Source organism: Paramormyrops kingsleyae, chromosome 10, assembly GCF_048594095.1.
Source record: "Paramormyrops kingsleyae isolate MSU_618 chromosome 10, PKINGS_0.4, whole genome shotgun sequence".
Lineage (NCBI taxonomy): Eukaryota > Metazoa > Chordata > Actinopteri > Osteoglossiformes > Mormyridae > Paramormyrops > Paramormyrops kingsleyae.
The window spans coordinates 12146204-12162586 of NC_132806.1; the positions used below are offsets into that span (position 1 = coordinate 12146204).

The 16383-nt window shown below is 43.2% G+C and overlaps 2 protein-coding genes across 4 annotated transcripts; both read left to right on the plus strand.

The window, feature by feature from the left end:
* Positions 1 to 25: 25 nt before the first annotated feature.
* rab33a (RAB33A, member RAS oncogene family) lies at positions 26 to 3303 on the plus strand. Of its 2 annotated transcripts, none has more exons than XM_023819905.2 (2): positions 26 to 1114; positions 2190 to 3303. In XM_023819905.2, exons 1-2 carry the CDS (start codon positions 770 to 772, stop codon positions 2634 to 2636), a joined length of 792 nt encoding a protein of 263 aa, XP_023675673.1. In that variant the 5' UTR covers positions 26 to 769; the 3' UTR covers positions 2637 to 3303. The 2 variants fall into 2 exon arrangements, with proteins under 2 accessions (XP_023675673.1, XP_023675674.1); XM_023819906.2 differs by having other exon boundaries at positions 2310 to 3303.
* A 6640-nt stretch (positions 3304 to 9943) lies between these two features.
* Positions 9944 to 16383, plus strand: selenot2 (selenoprotein T, 2). Of its 2 annotated transcripts, XR_011993553.1 has the most exons (7): positions 9944 to 10288; positions 11813 to 11923; positions 12006 to 12132; positions 12949 to 13036; positions 13924 to 14054; positions 15319 to 15393; positions 15919 to 16383. XR_011993553.1 is itself a non-coding variant. In XM_072717313.1 (6 exons), the coding sequence occupies exons 1-5, from the start codon at positions 10065 to 10067 to the stop codon at positions 14034 to 14036; spliced, it is 663 nt and encodes a 220-aa protein (XP_072573414.1). In that variant the 5' UTR covers positions 9944 to 10064; the 3' UTR covers positions 14037 to 14054; positions 15319 to 16383. The 2 variants fall into 2 exon arrangements, 1 of the variants encoding a protein (XP_072573414.1); XM_072717313.1 differs by having other exon boundaries at positions 15319 to 16383.

Genomic DNA, 16383 nt, shown 5'->3' on the forward strand with positions numbered 1-16383 from the left:
ACTGTGACAATTAACATAGACGATAAACTCTGCATTCAGAATATACTTTTCGCCATCCTCGGCCCGTGACATGCTTTGAGATTTCATGCTTCGAAACAAACGCCCCTTTCATAGCCATAGTATAACGGAGAGCTTTGTATGGTTAAAATAAGTAAGAATTGTTCCCGGGAGAATGTAAATAAGAAATACTAATTAGATGCAAAAAAAAAACTCTCAGCTGCCTCTTGGGTGTGATATTCATTTCCAAAAACACTTTTTAGAATATTCATTAGGCCTATACGAGAACCGCTTGCTCACGTTGTCAAGTGAAACATCAAACCTTATCCTGTCTGTATTTATATGAAAGTCATCTGAAGGACGGCCCCTAGCTTTCCGTTTCTAATGCACCAGTCCTGACCCCTTCATCTGCGCCATTTTATATTATTGTAGCCTTCATGGATAAAGTGATGGCGTGGGACAGATCGGTTTAGGCTGACTGGACTGAGAATAACAGATGTACTTTGTAAAATTATTGTGTTCTTTTAAGTTATCTTTGTCAGAGGAAATAACGAACTAACTGATCAATCCTAAAAGGTTTTCCATTTATTATTATTATTATTAGTAGTAGTAGTAGTATCTTTATATTATTATTATTACTATTATCATCTATGATAATAACAATTATTATTATTATCATTGTTATTGTTATTGTTGTTGTTATTATTAGCGGTCTCCCCATGTGAAATTTCCCTTTTGTGGATTGTGCGCTGGGGAGATTGGATGTGTATCCATGCCCCGTCCTGACCTAGCACCCCACCCCCCGTATCACAGACAGACCGGCACACAGCCGCGCGCATCCCCTTCGCTCGCGATGGCAGAGGAGTCGCACGCAAACGGGGGCGGAACGGGTCGGTCCAAAGACGCGAACCTGAGCTCCTCGCTAGAACTGGGCACGTCCCTTGACCAGAGTGTGCAAACCCGAATATTTAAAATTATAGTAATCGGGGACTCTAATGTGGGGAAAACGTGTCTAACCTTTCGCTTCACCGGAGGAAGCTTCCCGGGGAAAACAGAGGCGACGATCGGCGTGGATTTCAGGGAAAAAGCCGTGGAAATAGAGGGTGAAAAAATTAAGGTAAGCAACAAATAACGGGGGAATAAAACTGCATCGTCGCATTGTTTTCCTCCTGTTTGTGGCAGCCTGACACAATGCCGTGGGTTTTTTCTAAACCCTATGTCCGCTTCCTGGACGCAGATGCCGCTAAGGTAGCCTATTTGTGATGCTCCCAGTGTCTGGCATGGGGTGGGACCGGATACTAATTCAATCTTAGCGAAATTAATTCTATTTTATGTCATCTTAAATAAGCAAGTCATAGTACGTAAAATAGAAATCGGATCGTTTCTTCGCTTTCCAGAGTTGTAACGCGACCGCCGACTGCTTGCTAAACATAAAAAAAATTCTCTGGGATTATATCAAATTAACGTATGTGCAGCCCTAAAGTACTGTGTATTATAGCTGGCCTGCATGTAAATCTGGTTGCATGTAAGAATCGCGTCTAGGCCGCGACTGTCGTTCTTGTTAATCGTGGTGCATTATTTATTTTTTGTTTGTTTTTCAACCATCCCCATCGAAATAATAGGAGGAACTCATTTCTTAATTTTGCAATTTAAATTTGGGACAAGGAATTAGCTGTGAAATAAATTTAGAAAGCAGGTAAGTGTGGGATATTGTGCTGTTTGTCAAAGGACTGAAGGTAACGTGGGAGCAGAAAGAGTCCCGAAGGATGAAGGAACACTTTGATCTTCTGTGAACAGCAGAATGCCAGTCATTTTAGCATCTAATTAAGGTGTAACAAAAATAGACATGCTGTCACACCATGGTATTAAAACCCACATTATTTCAGGATGCAGCATCATTTAAAATGCCCTTTTTATTACTGTTATCCTCTACTGAGCTACTGTCATTAAAGATCATCTATCCATCCATCCATGTTCTAACTGGGGGGGGGGGGGTATTCATACAGTATGTCATTGCATTTGGTCAGTAGACACCTAGAACAAACAGCATGTACTTAATGAAGTAATTCCTGTTAAATTGCTTAAAGGCAGAACAGCAGTTCCATGGGTGTCCTGCCTCTCTTACCGGATATATAGTGCTTGTGTCCCCTCTTGTTGTGTGTGACTGCCAGGTCTGATTTTTCTGTGGACAGGTGCAAGTGTGGGACACGGCTGGCCAGGAGCGCTTCCGCAAGAGCATGGTGGAGCACTACTACCGCAATGTGCACGCCGTGGTCTTTGTTTACGACGTGACCAAGATGTCCTCCTTCCAGAACCTGAAGACCTGGATACAGGAGTGCAACGGGCACCGTGTCTCGCCCTCCGTACCCAGGGTCCTGGTGGGCAACAAGTGCGACCTGCTCGACCAGATCCAGGTGCCCTCCAACGTGGCTCTCAAGTTCGCCGATTCCCAGAACATGCTGCTCTTCGAGACATCCGCAAAGGACCCCAAGGAGAGTCAGAACGTGGACTCCATCTTCATGTGTCTGGCTTGTCGACTTAAGGCCCAGAAGTCCCTCCTCTACAGGGATGTGGAGAGAGAGGAGGGCAGATTAAAGCTCTCCCAGGAACCCAACCCCAGAAACGCCTGCCCGTGCTGAGGGGACCCCACAGTCCGTCTTCTCTTGGTCGAGAACGGAAGAATCTCGTGTACTGCGAAAGACGTGAAGAAACAAATTAGCATAAAGATCTCCTTCAAAAGAACGTGCCTGTGACTAGTCCTCCTTCTCTGTGTGATGACTTCTAACTCGCCTGTCTCCTTGGCCCCCCTCTGTCCTGCTCTCAATCTGTCACTCTCCTTTTGGCCGTTTAACTTCTGCTGTTAATCTCCTCCTGCCCTAGCAACCAACGTATGATAGTACTGCCTCTTCTTCTGTTTATGGCCTTCAGACGAAAAAAAGACACTGACTACCTGCTGTCTTCGAGGACTGAGAAGTTGACTGTATTATTGATAGGACAACTGCACTGAATTCAGTATGGCCATCTCGCTGCCAAATGTATTGCCTGTGATTTTTTCTTTTAATTTAAAAAACTAAATGAAAAATGATTGCAGTCACAACAAAATATCAGCCCAGACTCCCAGGAGTGAAACTGTGCTGCAGGGGTATAGAACAATATTTCAGCAGTACAAGAATATCGTGTACCTGTGAAAACTCACCATCACAGCTAATATTCTGATCCAGCCTTCTGTGGAAGGGGGAGCAATTTAGGGATGTCAACAGTGCAATGTAGCTGGCTGCCAAATATATGACTTTTAGGGAGATATTACTTCTGTAAGTATGGTTTGGTTATTACACATTTCAGCTATGTAGTAACCAGTGTTACACTGTATCTCAGGGCTGCCCAATACCCCTCCTGAAGATCTCCCACCTTGCAGAGCTTAGATACAGCCCTAATTTAACACACCTGATACAGATAATGAGACCCTTCGGGTGCAGCTCAGTATTAGAGTCAGTTATATTGAAGCTAAGCTGGCTGTAATACTGAGACATTACTGAAGGGCCTGATTATCCGTATCAGGTGTGTTAAATTAGGGCTGTGCCTGAACTCTGCGGGGTGGTACATCTCCAGGAGGAGAATCGGGTGGCCCTGCTCTTGCCATGATACTGCTGAATTAGTAGGTGAAGCTCCACAGCAAACCGAAGGGAACAACCCAGGATGGAGCGCCAACCCATTGCAGGGCACACTCACACACCATTCACTCTCACACACCATTCACTCTCACACACCATTCAGTCTCACAGATCATTCACTCACAGACCATTGACTCACAGACAATTCACTCACACACCATTCAGTCTCACACACCATTCACTCACACACCATTCAGTCTCACAGATCATTCACTCACAGACAATTCACTCACACACCATTCAGTCTCACAGATCATTCACTCACAGACCATTCACTCTCACTCATCATTTACTCACACATCATTCGCTCACTCACCATTCTCACCTAAGGGCAATTTAGTAACTCCAGATAACCTCAGCATGTTTTTGGACTGTGGGGGGAAACCGGAGTACCTGGAGGAAACCCCACGACGCCACAGGGAGAACATGCAGACTCCACACACATGGTGTCATACCAGAGGCTCGAACCCTGGTCCCAGAAATGTGAGGCGACAGTGCTGCCCTGTCTTCTTTCAGTCATGCTAAATTAGTGCTGAAAAAGTTATACGTTTTTTTTATTACTTTAAAGCTCCTCCGTTGTGTGTTGATCTCTGTTGTTTTCATAATCAGCTTTTCTGTAGCCAAAACTGACTGACGACTGAAAATAGAGCCAAGTGCCTGAATGCCTCGCCTTTCCGGAGAGTTTCAGCGTTAATTTTAACATCCGGTTCCGCGTCAGCGTGTCATTAGCACAGCCTGCTTGTTCCGCACGTGGCTGCTCAGACTGTGACATCACTCAGGTTGGAGGAGGTCCGGAAGTGCGGAAACGTGTTCTGTCCTGACACAGGAAGTCTGACCTGTACTGTAACTGACTCAGAATCAGAGAGACCTGTCAGCTGAATCAGCCTTTGCAGCATCACAAGCAATAACACACATCAAGCATAAACCTCCATTCATCCATCTACCGACTGCCTATCCTGGACTGGCTTGTAGAAAAGAGAGAGTTCTTCTACAGTGTTTCCCAAGGGGGGCGGCGTGAGTTTTCAGTCTGCAGGGGCCAAGCTACGCCTGACTTTAGGGATACAGTAATCGCTTATTTATGCCAGTAACTGCCGTAGCCTCCTAGCATGTCTGTGCCTTTAGGTAACAATCCCCATTCTGCTTCTGACCAAAGCACTGGCTGGTTTTTAGGTTCTACCTTAAATTACTAACGACATCAGTATTAAGGGATCGGTTCTTAGGTGAGGTGTGTAAGTACTATGGGTTGATGAATATATATGTGTTTATCATTATACTGTGACTGCAGGCCGTGGGGGTTTTGCTCGTCTTTACATTTTTGAGGGGTTCCGCCCTTCCTCAGAAGCACTCATCTTCGGCACCATGCCCACTGTCAGCTGTCCATCTCCTTTGGTACAGGAATGATATGACTGCATTTGCCTTGTTTAGGTGGTTCAGTCAACCAGCCCAGTGACCTGAAACACACTCATCTCATTTGATTAATCTTCCAGTAATGCCCTTAGATGTACTTGAATTACATCCAATAGTGTGCTAGTCTCTAATGACTCACGTTTCACAATTCTGTTACTGACAGTATTTACTGTGCTGTTTGGTGCAGCTGTGATGTCTGACCTTGTGAAACAATCTGATGGCAAATGGATGGTTTGGGTTTCAGTAAATTTGCATCGACTTTGGACAAGCTGACATTGACCATCATTATCATTGAGACTGATATTCGAGTGTTGCTGCATATCTGCTGCTAGCGTTTTAGGTAACTAGGACTGTGTCAGGCAACAGTGGCTGGACATTCTCCCTGTGACATTTGGGTTTCTTCCCACTGCTCCAGTTTCCTCCTGCAGTTGAAAGAAATAGTTAAGCTAATTGGCATCTTTACATTTATATATAATGTGTGTGTGTGTGTGTGTGTGTGTGTTTGTGGATTAGCTTAATGTTACATTGTGGGGACCAAATGTGACCACATTGTGATAAAAATCTGTGCTTTTGACATTGTGGAGACCATTTTTCAGGTCCCCACAAAGATCTGAATGTAATCAAAAAACTAAAAATGCCACAAATCATTTTTTGATTGGTTACGGTTGGTTATTGTTAAGGTTAGGTCTGGGTAGGGGTTAAAGATGTCATAGTTAGCATTAGCATTTTCCCCCACAAAGATATGATTACAGGTATCTGTGTGTGTGTGTGTGTGTGTGTGTTGTTGCCCTGAAGCAGACTGGCATCCCATCCATAGTGCACTCCTACCTTTCTGCTAGGGACAGGCTCCATGGTCCTGTGAACCTGGCCAGGTTAAGTGGTTCGAAGTTGGATGGAGATTCCTGCATGATGCCTGAGAACAGGCAGCCATGCTGGTTACTTGGTGGATGATGAAGGTCTTTGTGTGGTTTTCAGAAAGATTTTCTGTAAATGATATATCCTCGGTAAAAAAAAAAGGCTTTATTTATGGTGACATAAGGCATCTCAACGTTAGCTGTTCATTAAGTGTGAGCCATTGGTTTGAGCTGTTTAAACGTGACACGTATATTCTGGTACAGTATTAAACCAGTAGATCGGAAATCTTGTAAAAACCTACACGCAAATCAAATCAGAACATTCCTGTCCAGTGTTCTCATCCTGTTTGGAAATCCATAAAGGTGCTGGATTTGATACAGGTCGCCCCTTGCATACTGAGGCTTTTACACCCAGACTAATTTCATGCTTTAACGGGACAATTGTTAAACACTCATGAGTAACAGAAATTGTATGCTTTGAAAATAAAGCAAATAAACTGTGCCACTGTGGACAGAATTGTCTCTTGTTAATCAAACTGCAAGGTATGTTCCATAAGTAGAGTCAATCAGCTGTACAAAATCATTCGATTCATGAGATAAACCAACCTCTCAAACATGGTTTTCTCATTCTGTTATGATAAGCACAATGTGTGGAAATTCACCCTGGTATTGGAGAATGGCATAGAACATACTTTAGATGCTATACTGACATTAAACACACCAGTCCACCCTGGTTTTCTTATTGAATTGACAAGAAGAGATCAAAGAGGTGAATGAACCACAAACATAAAACTGTAATTTTCTATCTTGCTTGTCCATTCATAAAAACATCCTCATTGTATTTATGATGAAGAAACACTGTGATTAGCTTTGATTAAGTGGTTTAATAGCATTTTCTTTAAAGTCAGAATCGTCTTTGTGGAAAGGAGAGAGAGAGAGAGGGCTGAAATCTCAAACTAGATCCAGCATGACCTAATTGTCACATAAACTGTTACGTGACAGGTTTTAGAAATCCAGAGATGAAAGAGGCTGTCAAGAAGAAGTCAAAATCTCCAGATGGCTTCAAAACCCACTCAAATGTCTCCAAGCAGTTATTGAACTCTTAGACTGACTTTATTTAATGCAACATGCTATATATATATATATATATATATATAACTATATATATAGGACCTCCAACTGTTACTAAATAACGGATAGCCCAGACCTCTTTTTCCCTAGCAACACAACCTTAGAATGTAGAACCTTAGATGCTTTCTGCCTGAATTTGTCTCATTTTACAGCCATTACTTATTCGAGAAGGCCTGTTTTCTTCATAATTATCGAAAGTTACATGAGGAGGTTACTTCCAGCAAACACAGCTCTCCTGCTACCCAGAATAACCATAGGCACAAGCAGACTCAAGTACAAATGTTTACATTGGAAGTAGGTTTATATACTAACGATTCCAGAATAGACTAGTAATATTTAGCATAGGTAGCTATGGCACAGACCTGTGAGCAAAAAGATACTGGTTTAAGGATCAAAGGAGCCTTTCCTTAATAAGCTGCCCTAGGTTACTATTCCATATTTATGAGGATGTTTTTGAATCCAAACATTTTATATGTTCTATTTTAAAAGCATAATTACCACCTGATATCTGTATTCCTCTTGAATAATACATCTTCAGATGTACCTTGACACATCTATGGTGATGCAACCTGGAGGAATCAGGTGTTCTGGGGCTTTTTCGGGACTTTACTGGGACTTTCTCCAAAGAGGTACAGGCACAACTGCCCTGCCTCTGGTGAACCCAGTGGCCCCTGCAGAGGGGTCGTCCTGCAGATCCTCTGCTGCCCTGTGCAGCACATGGCATGCTGTCTCTCTCACCATTTAATGAGACCCAGCACCTGCCCCGTCTCCCTTTCATTAGCTGCCTCCCTCCTGTCTTCCCAGGGAACTTTCAGCTGTAGCATCACCTTCTCCTTAGATCGTTCACACTGCAACGCCATATCTGGCCTGAGTGTTGTCCCGCCAGTGGTGTTTGGCTATTCGGCTGCTTCCTCACGCCAACTTCCAGTTGCCAGTGAACTCCCATCTTGCCAGGAGACCTGAGGATAACCTGGACAGTTGCTGCACGCTTGCTGGTACTGATGGCTGTGCAGACGGTGCAGCATTCATGGTGCCAGCAACAGCAACCTTCTCTGAGAGCTTTCGGGCAGCAAAGGAGGCCCGCTGCCCTGCTTCACTGTTCCGTGTTTTTGTCAGAAGGGCATGATGGTAAGAACAGCTAGCTCCCATGTCAGATACTTACTAAATTAATTCAGTGACTGAAATCACATCTAGGTAAAAGCATTTGGAACCTGAGTGATACTGTTGATCAATATCATAGCAGCTCTGGAGCGAGTGCAGGGATTCCTGGAGTCAGCTTGGAGCTGGAGCTGGGAACTCCCTCTGCTGTCACTCCACCCTGGAGCTGGAGGTCCCTCAATGCCCTGGAAGCACTTCTGACAGAAGCAAGGGAGTCTGAAACACTGCCAATCCTGATTGACATATTTTTATTGTTTTTTTTTTTTTTGGTGGAATTTCCAGGTGTGAACCTGTGAACCTCATCATCTTGTCTCAACTAGCGTGAACTGGTGTAAAACACTTACTGGTGTAAACCACTTACTGGGGGTATTGTGGTATAGCTACAAGTGTAAACCAGACCAGTTCAGATTTTCAAAAATTTCCTTGTACGAGTTTCCATTAAGATAATGAAATATATTTATATTAAGAACAAACCCAATGAAAAAGTAGGAAACTGAAAATCCTGGCTGTGGACTTTGCAGCCCCTGTACAGGGCTGGTCCTCCAGAATCTGCCAGCGAATTCATCCCCCACCGCATTCCCATGGCCAGTGGATGGTTCTATGACTAAAGCCGTTTTGTGTCTCTTCTTTAAACTGGAGCATGTCTTCCTAATTTTACTTCAGGCATCTTGTCTCACAAGGATGTGTGTCTGTCACAGTGTCTTAATTTAATACTCCAAAAAGAAGGTAGATAATGTGTGATGAGCTGTATTATGCAGCTGAAACAATATTTAAAACTGAGGCTGAACTTTATATGGGAGAGTAGAAACTGTTGCTAGAAGAAATTTTCTGGACCTGACAGATGCCCCATGTCTGTTTTTTATTATAACATAAACTGCATTTGAGCTCAGTGAAATGAACATTTCTTAAAATCTAAATTTAGTGGTAGAACAAAACCCAATTATTCAAGCAATTTATAAACATTCATTTTTTTCTAGGAATGTCTAATTTATGTTAAGATAAACATTATGGAAAGATTCAATTTCAAGATGGAAAATCTCTGTGACACCACTTCTGTTTACTACATATCTTTAAACATAGTATTAATAGGTCGTTGGTCGGTCATTACTTAATAGATATCATTTTAAAACTTTTAATTTAGTTTTGTTAAGTTTGGTGCTGACAATAAAGTATCTGGATATTTATTGAAATGTAGCAAGTTGGTTTTATACAACTCCTAACGAAATATTTCAATGTTTGGGAGTTTAGGAGATGCCAGTTATTGGCATAACTGGCATCTGTATCCCTAAACGGTCGAAAAATAGAGCCTTCAAATTTCTGCCATCATCATACTTAATCGTAAATGCGTTTATTTTATTAAATCCTTCTAATTCATTCCCTTACTCGGCAAGCAATCATTAATGACTTTCTGTCTTTAAAAATCCTTTTTATTGTTTATAATACTTAAAAAATAGATTGATTTTTTATTTATCTTTATGAGATCCAAAAATTGCTTTTGAATACCATCGGGACCATGTTTAAACGCATTGAAGTCCTGCTGTTAATTCATTCAACAGCTCAATCAAGGCTCATTAACCGGGTCGATTAGGTCGCTACTACACTGGCGATAAGAACTTCCACCTGTAGGGAATGATTTGCCTGGCTTGTCATTCTGACCTCCCATCACCATGTGGCGTCTGTCTTACATACAGGCGGCAGAATAATAATAAGAAGAAGAGTGCGTAAACGTGTGCGGCGTATCATGTTCTCGCGATAACTTGGTTGTAAAGGAACCTGTCGTCCCGGTAGCAACGGAACGGGGCTAGGCGCAGAAGAGCCCCACGAAGGCCCGCAACCCGGCGGCGCAATGGCCGAGTACAGCCGGACGGGCATCCTGACGGCACTGCTGCTGTTTACGGTCGTCACTCTGCGGGATTTTTATCTCGGCAGGAACTTGAGTGAAGAGCAGCAGCGGGAGCGGCAGACCGCCGACATCCGGGGCGCCGTGCCCGAAAGCCCGCGGGACCTGGATGCGTTGAAGGCCGGCAAGCCGCAGATGTACATGGGCCCGGTTCTCAGGTTTCAGTACTGGTACTGTCATCCGTAGACATTTTAAAGATTTTTTAACCTTTTTATTCCAGCATGCCCCCCATGATGCCTAGTTAGAGGTGTCTGACATTTAGCGGGTGGAAATGTGTTTCGTGTAAATCCCGGCGGCTCGCCAGTTTCGTGTTAACGCCTTATTTATGGCTGTGGGCAGTGTGGGACCCTGCTCCGGAGGCACCACCCCGAGCGAGCCTCGCTAGGCCAGCCGTGTCTCTCACGGCCCCGTTTCCTCCTCGGTTTAAAAACAGTTGACTTCGCTGCTGCTAGAAATATTTGAATTGGATGCTTCGCTGTGCTGAGATTGCAGCAAACCATGTCAAACATTTCTTTTATGATCGTAACTTTAGAAAACATTTTTGGATTGATATTTCTATTTTTCCACAGTTTGAAATTCACAGTGCTATGGTCTTCTGGTTGTCATTTTTAAAATTGTGATTCTGGTAACATACATTTATGAAAATTAGGGTTATGACCACATAAGATTTATTTATTTATTTATTTTTTATTTGACTCAATCTAATTTCAGAGAATTTCAGTGTGCGGTTAGACTTAAAATTTGCACTCCGGAGGTTTCTGTAGCGTAGTGTGTAGTTTATTTTCATGATGCTTCTCGGCGTGACCAAGTGAAATGTCCCTTGCTTTGGCATGATTTTTAAGCGCATTATTTGCCGACTTTTCTTGACATTGCTCGACAGAGTAAACCAAACGTGTAATTAGGAGCCGGATGTTTATCTTACTGTTGCATTAAAAAATTGACGTCTTAAAACATGCTGTTTGGGTGTCTTGTTGACCTCTGTGTATTTAAACTCGAAGTCTTTAGAGATCTAGCTAATGTTCAAGCTGCTTAAATGTCTTTTTGTCTCAGGATAATCCCTGACCTACTAGATATATAAAGCAGGCCCCTTGCTGCTCAATGGCTTGTATTTATGTAAATGTTTCTCCTTAACTGGAAAGGGTGTAACTTGGAATGCAGTTTGTAACCATCTTCTGCTGTTCTGTTTGTATCCAGCACCAGATCAGGAACCTTTCAGTCGATTCCATTACAACACTTTGTTTGGATGATGGTTAAATTCGCTTATTGATTAAGCACTACATTTGTTGCAGAATGGCCTGAAAGCATTAAGGCTGGCTCCCTGCCGTAATCTGCTGGATGTCATCAGTTCTCAGCTGCTGTCCAAACCCGAACCGCTTACGGCGGTTAAAGTTTGGGTGTGGATTGGTGGTTTATATAATGCTGGGAGGGTGCCGTGGTGTTCCTTCGACCATCTGGTGGCGATAATTAATGGGAATGAGATGGCAGCACACAGTAAACCCCGATTCTCACTAATCCTCTTAACCTGTCGGGTTGCTGTTTTGCCAATGTAGTGAAATTGGCTGGGCATCATGAAGGCTTTGTCACGGCACCCCGCATCCTGCCAGCCTCTTACTATTGTGATAAGTGTGTGTTTGGAGGGCTCTCTTCTGTGGCTCAGCTTTTATTTGCCCCCCCCCACTTTTTTCCCCAAACAGCATTTCCTGAGGGTACAGCAAGGTGTACCAGGAGTACTCTTGGTCTATCAGCCAGTTGTACCCGGACATCAAAATCGAGGGAGAAAACTACCCTCCAAAACCCATTAACAAGTAAGCAGATGATTTTGTAAACAGACTTTGTTCTGCTATGACTTTGTCTGCAGGGTATATTTATTTTACGCTCTCATCACAGGTACCTTGCAAATTTCATTTCCTATTTCAAACTCCTCGTCATTGCCCTGATCGTGAGCGGCCAGAATCCTTTTCCTCTCCTTGGAATCCGCACTCCAGCTATATGGTCATGGGGTCAAGACAATAAGGTGAGGAGTGGAGAGGCTTGTGTTCAAGGGTTTTAAACTCTGCGGATGCTCTGTTTAATGCCAGGTGTGTCACGACATTCCAGTGCAATAAAGATAATATTCTGAAAATGGACGCAGTCCCAGTCCTGCCTGCCACATGCTGAACCATCATTTCCGGTTTCTTCCCCATCACAGCATCCAAATCACCCCTGCAGTGCAGTAGATTGTTCAGCTTAGTCTCTGCTTCTGTAAACTTCAGATTTGAATGTCACCACCTGTATGTGTGCAGCAAGATAGTCACTGTTTCATTTGGCAGCAGTATTCCTCACACACACATTCAAGTGCCTGGGTGAACTGGATACCCAGTGAACCCAATGTGTGCTTTGCTTTATGTGTTAAGTAAGCTGACAGCATTTTAATGTGTTGATGTCGCACAGTAATATCATTGGATGAATGAATGTCCCTCCATAGTTCTACTGATTGCCTGTGTATCAGGGCACATGCAGGGCTTGGCAGTGCCTTGTTCTGCATTTTGCAGTCTAGGAGTCCACCTGCATTTCATGGTGGTTCCGGAATCCGCTGAAATCCAGCTTGTGTGGTTTCGGCCTGATATTTCTGCCGTGTGGCTTTCAACCGTAACCAGTTGGTTTTTCTTGGCTCCTGCAGCTGGCATCGTGCATAAATGAACCCCCTGCTCTGCTTTAGGCCTCATTTGTTTGACGCAGCTACCGGTTCACAGGGGTGATGAAGCTGGCTGATGCTATGGAGAAGGTGAAGGCCTGTTGACCTACTGTACTACGGCTATAAATGTCTGCTTCTGTGTTTCTCACCTCCCAGATATTTTCCTGCCTGATGATGTTTTTCATCAGCAATATGCTGGAGACCCATTTCTTATCTACAGGGGCTTTTGAGATTACTCTCAACGGTGAGTGTCTTCCTTTGTTTGTGGTTTCATCTTTGCCTCAGTGGTTAACACCTGCACTGGCTTCTTTGGTTTCCCTCTGTGTCATTCTCTTCTTGATACTTTCTGAATATGTCTGCTTGACTGCCTACCTCTCCAGCACAATAGGGGCAATATGGCTGCTTGTAATGGCTTCTATTGGTCAGAAGTCCTGCATTGACACTAAATCAATAGAAGTTTAATGGTTTTCATTAAGGCTTTTAAATTATTTTTCGGTGGTTGTACCCTGCCTAAGCTGTTAAACTGAAATTGGGCTTATTTTCTTTGCAATTAATTTAAACGTTTTCAACAAACTTATTAAATTTACCAGCAGGACAGAATAAAGGGGGAATTTGAGTTTTGTGTATAAACGGTGACATGCCTTCTGGTAGCTCCTGCCTTCTGGCAAGAGGTACTGGAACATTCAGGCCCTCACTGCCAGACTGTGCAACAGTTTCTTCCCCCAAGCCGTCAGACTCCTGAACAATCAGAGACTGGACTCACACACACACACACACACACACACACACACACACACACACACCTACCTCTGTACACTTCACTACCTCAAGAAATTTTTGCACAACTCATCGCACTGTTGCACTTTACACTTTAGACTCAGCCTGTCTTAGCCATTATCATCTCTTCTATTTCCTCTATTGCACTGTTGTTGCAGTGTTTGCACATTTTGCACTCTTGCACGTTATGTAGTCCTGTGTTGATGTAGTGTTATATGTAGCACCATGGTCCTGGAGGAACGTGTCTCGTTTCACTTTGTACTGTTTTGCTGTATATTGTTGAAATGACAATAAAAGCCACTTGACTCATATATTCAATTGCTTATGGAAATCTCGTCACTTTATCTCTTACAGATGTCCCAGTTTGGTCGAAGCTGAATTCAGGACGTGTACCTAACATCCAGGAGCTTTTTCAAATCCTCGATAATCACCTGAAGATGAATCAAGTCGGCAATGTCTTCCCATAGAGCTAGTTTCCATGCTTAGTAAGTATTTAAGCAGATGTCTTTCACAGCTTGGCGGGTGACTTTGTCTAACTCTACGTTAATGAAATCCAAGGTAGGAAGAACAGTACTGTGAACATCGGGGCCTTCTCAAGAACACTGATTTGGTGAAGAGGGTTGGAAAGGTCCTTGGAAATTGCACGGTGTGAAGAGGGTCTAACCCTTCATCAGAGTTGTTTCTGAGTTCTGAGGGAATTGCTTTGGGGCGCTTTTCTGTAGCACCAGGTACTGAGCTTTTGGTGCTTTGAGTACGGTACTTCAAGGTGTTGGTTTTCCACTGGCATAAACACTGGTACCGGTGCCAAATGACATCACAACGCGAGGTGGCGTATTTTGTATTGAATGTGAAAAATGGCTGTAGTATGTTATAGGGCTGGATCATGTGCAATATTAATACCAACATTGCATGTTATGCACATCCAGTTCTTACATCGCTGGTCAGCTATATTAAAATAAGGCTTTTTCTTGCTTTCAATTCTGTACGGACATTATAGCGCACCAGGGGGTTAAGGTTTTGCTAAAATATTTTTTCTCTATTACTCTGTCATACGGGGAAAAAAAACTTTGCGTGCTTTGCAATTTTAATTATTCCTTTTATAGATTCTTATGTTTAAAAATCAGTTTAAAGTTTTCCTTTGCTGCTTTTGCATGATTGCTGCATACGTTTTCCGAGGCAATCGTAATGATTTTCCTCCTTGCCGTTTAAATCACTTGAAGAGAAATTTATGAACCCTTCTTTTATAAATACCGCAATATTTTTTACCACAAAATCACATCGCTAGGACCCCACGCTCTATGTGTGCTCTTAGTATATTCAACAAAATATTTTAAGTTTTTTTTTTCATGCCATCCGGAGCTTTTTGTTGTATATGTTCTTACGAGAATGGTTATGCAAATAGGCTGCCGCTGAAACACAATACAAATGCCACCTCGAAAAGAACCAATCTACCAAGAAAGCGTTTCAAGTCCCACCCCAAAGTACCAAAGAAGTGACCCCAGCTGGTTTGGCACTTGTAATACTGGAACTCAACCAGTAGTCAATGGATAAGCGAAAGTATCAAAAGTACCATACTTGGTGCAGTGGAAAAAGCGCCCTTTGTTTTGCCTTTTGGTTATTTTCTACTTGTCAGATGACCGATCCATCACTGCTCACAGTAGCTCGTCACACCTGATCTCAGATGCTTTTCAGCAGGCAGTCACTTCTCAACCTTGTTTTGATGGCCAGCAAATGTGTTCCCACCTCCAGGTTTCTGCAATGGTTTTCCCAGTGCGTCGGGCTGTCCTGTGGCGTAATGAAGGCCTGCACTGCAAACAGCATGCTGTAAGTCCAGGCTAGATGTCCTTGCCACTGTGCACACTGCTGCCTTATTGGGGAAACCTTCAGTACTACAAAAAGCCTATGGACTGACATTTATTATTATTATTTTTTTTTTTTTTTTTTTTTTTTTTTTGCAAAAGCGAGCCTCGTGGAATAAATCCTGACCTTGTAGTCTAAAATTTCAGGCAAGGTACTGTTTTTAGGTTAATGCTTTTTGTCATGCTCTTGTAATTGTGCCCATATGGATTTTGTTGGTTTAAACTGGAGGCAATGGTTTTCTCCTGAGCTGAACATTTTTAAATTGTTGAACAGCTTGTGTGCCTCATCCCCCCCTGCCCCCCCCCCCCACCAAACCATGAATGCAATGTGGTTAGTGTCTCAAATGGGGTTTAGACAAATGCAAAGGTGTGGTTTTAATTTTTTCTGTGCTAACTGTTCGTGTCCTGTGGAGATGGATGCGTTTTGTTTTCTGAAGGCTAAGGTTATCCAGATGGCTGCTCACAGTCACGCTTATCTCATCATCCACAGAGGGCTTACCCATTTGCATCATGGTCTGGAGTGGCAGATGTTCTCTGTAAAAGCAAACGGCAGGTTGGGTTGAAGGTTACGTAATCCTGAAGCAGCCCTGGGGTCCTCCCTGTAACCCCTCGGCAGGGGACACACGGTACCTCCTCGCTGGGCACCCCTCCTCTTTCAGGCGACATGGCTCAGTGTCCAATACCCTGTGTTTTCTGAGCCCTCTCTGCAAGCCACAGAACTTAACCTCTGTTTTTATTGGTGTTTTTTTTTTTTCTTTCTTGCTGTTTGCATTCCCGACCTGCATTTCTCTTAAGGAGGCTACTCCCCCATGGAGAAAACACTCCAGCACCCTCTGCAGAGTTTCGCACTCTGCGATTAAAACAGAAGATTGCAAAATGGAAATCTTAGGGGATTTTTTTTTGTGGTTGTTAAACTTGTGGAATTAATGTCTAAATAAAGGAAGTGGTGCCTGAA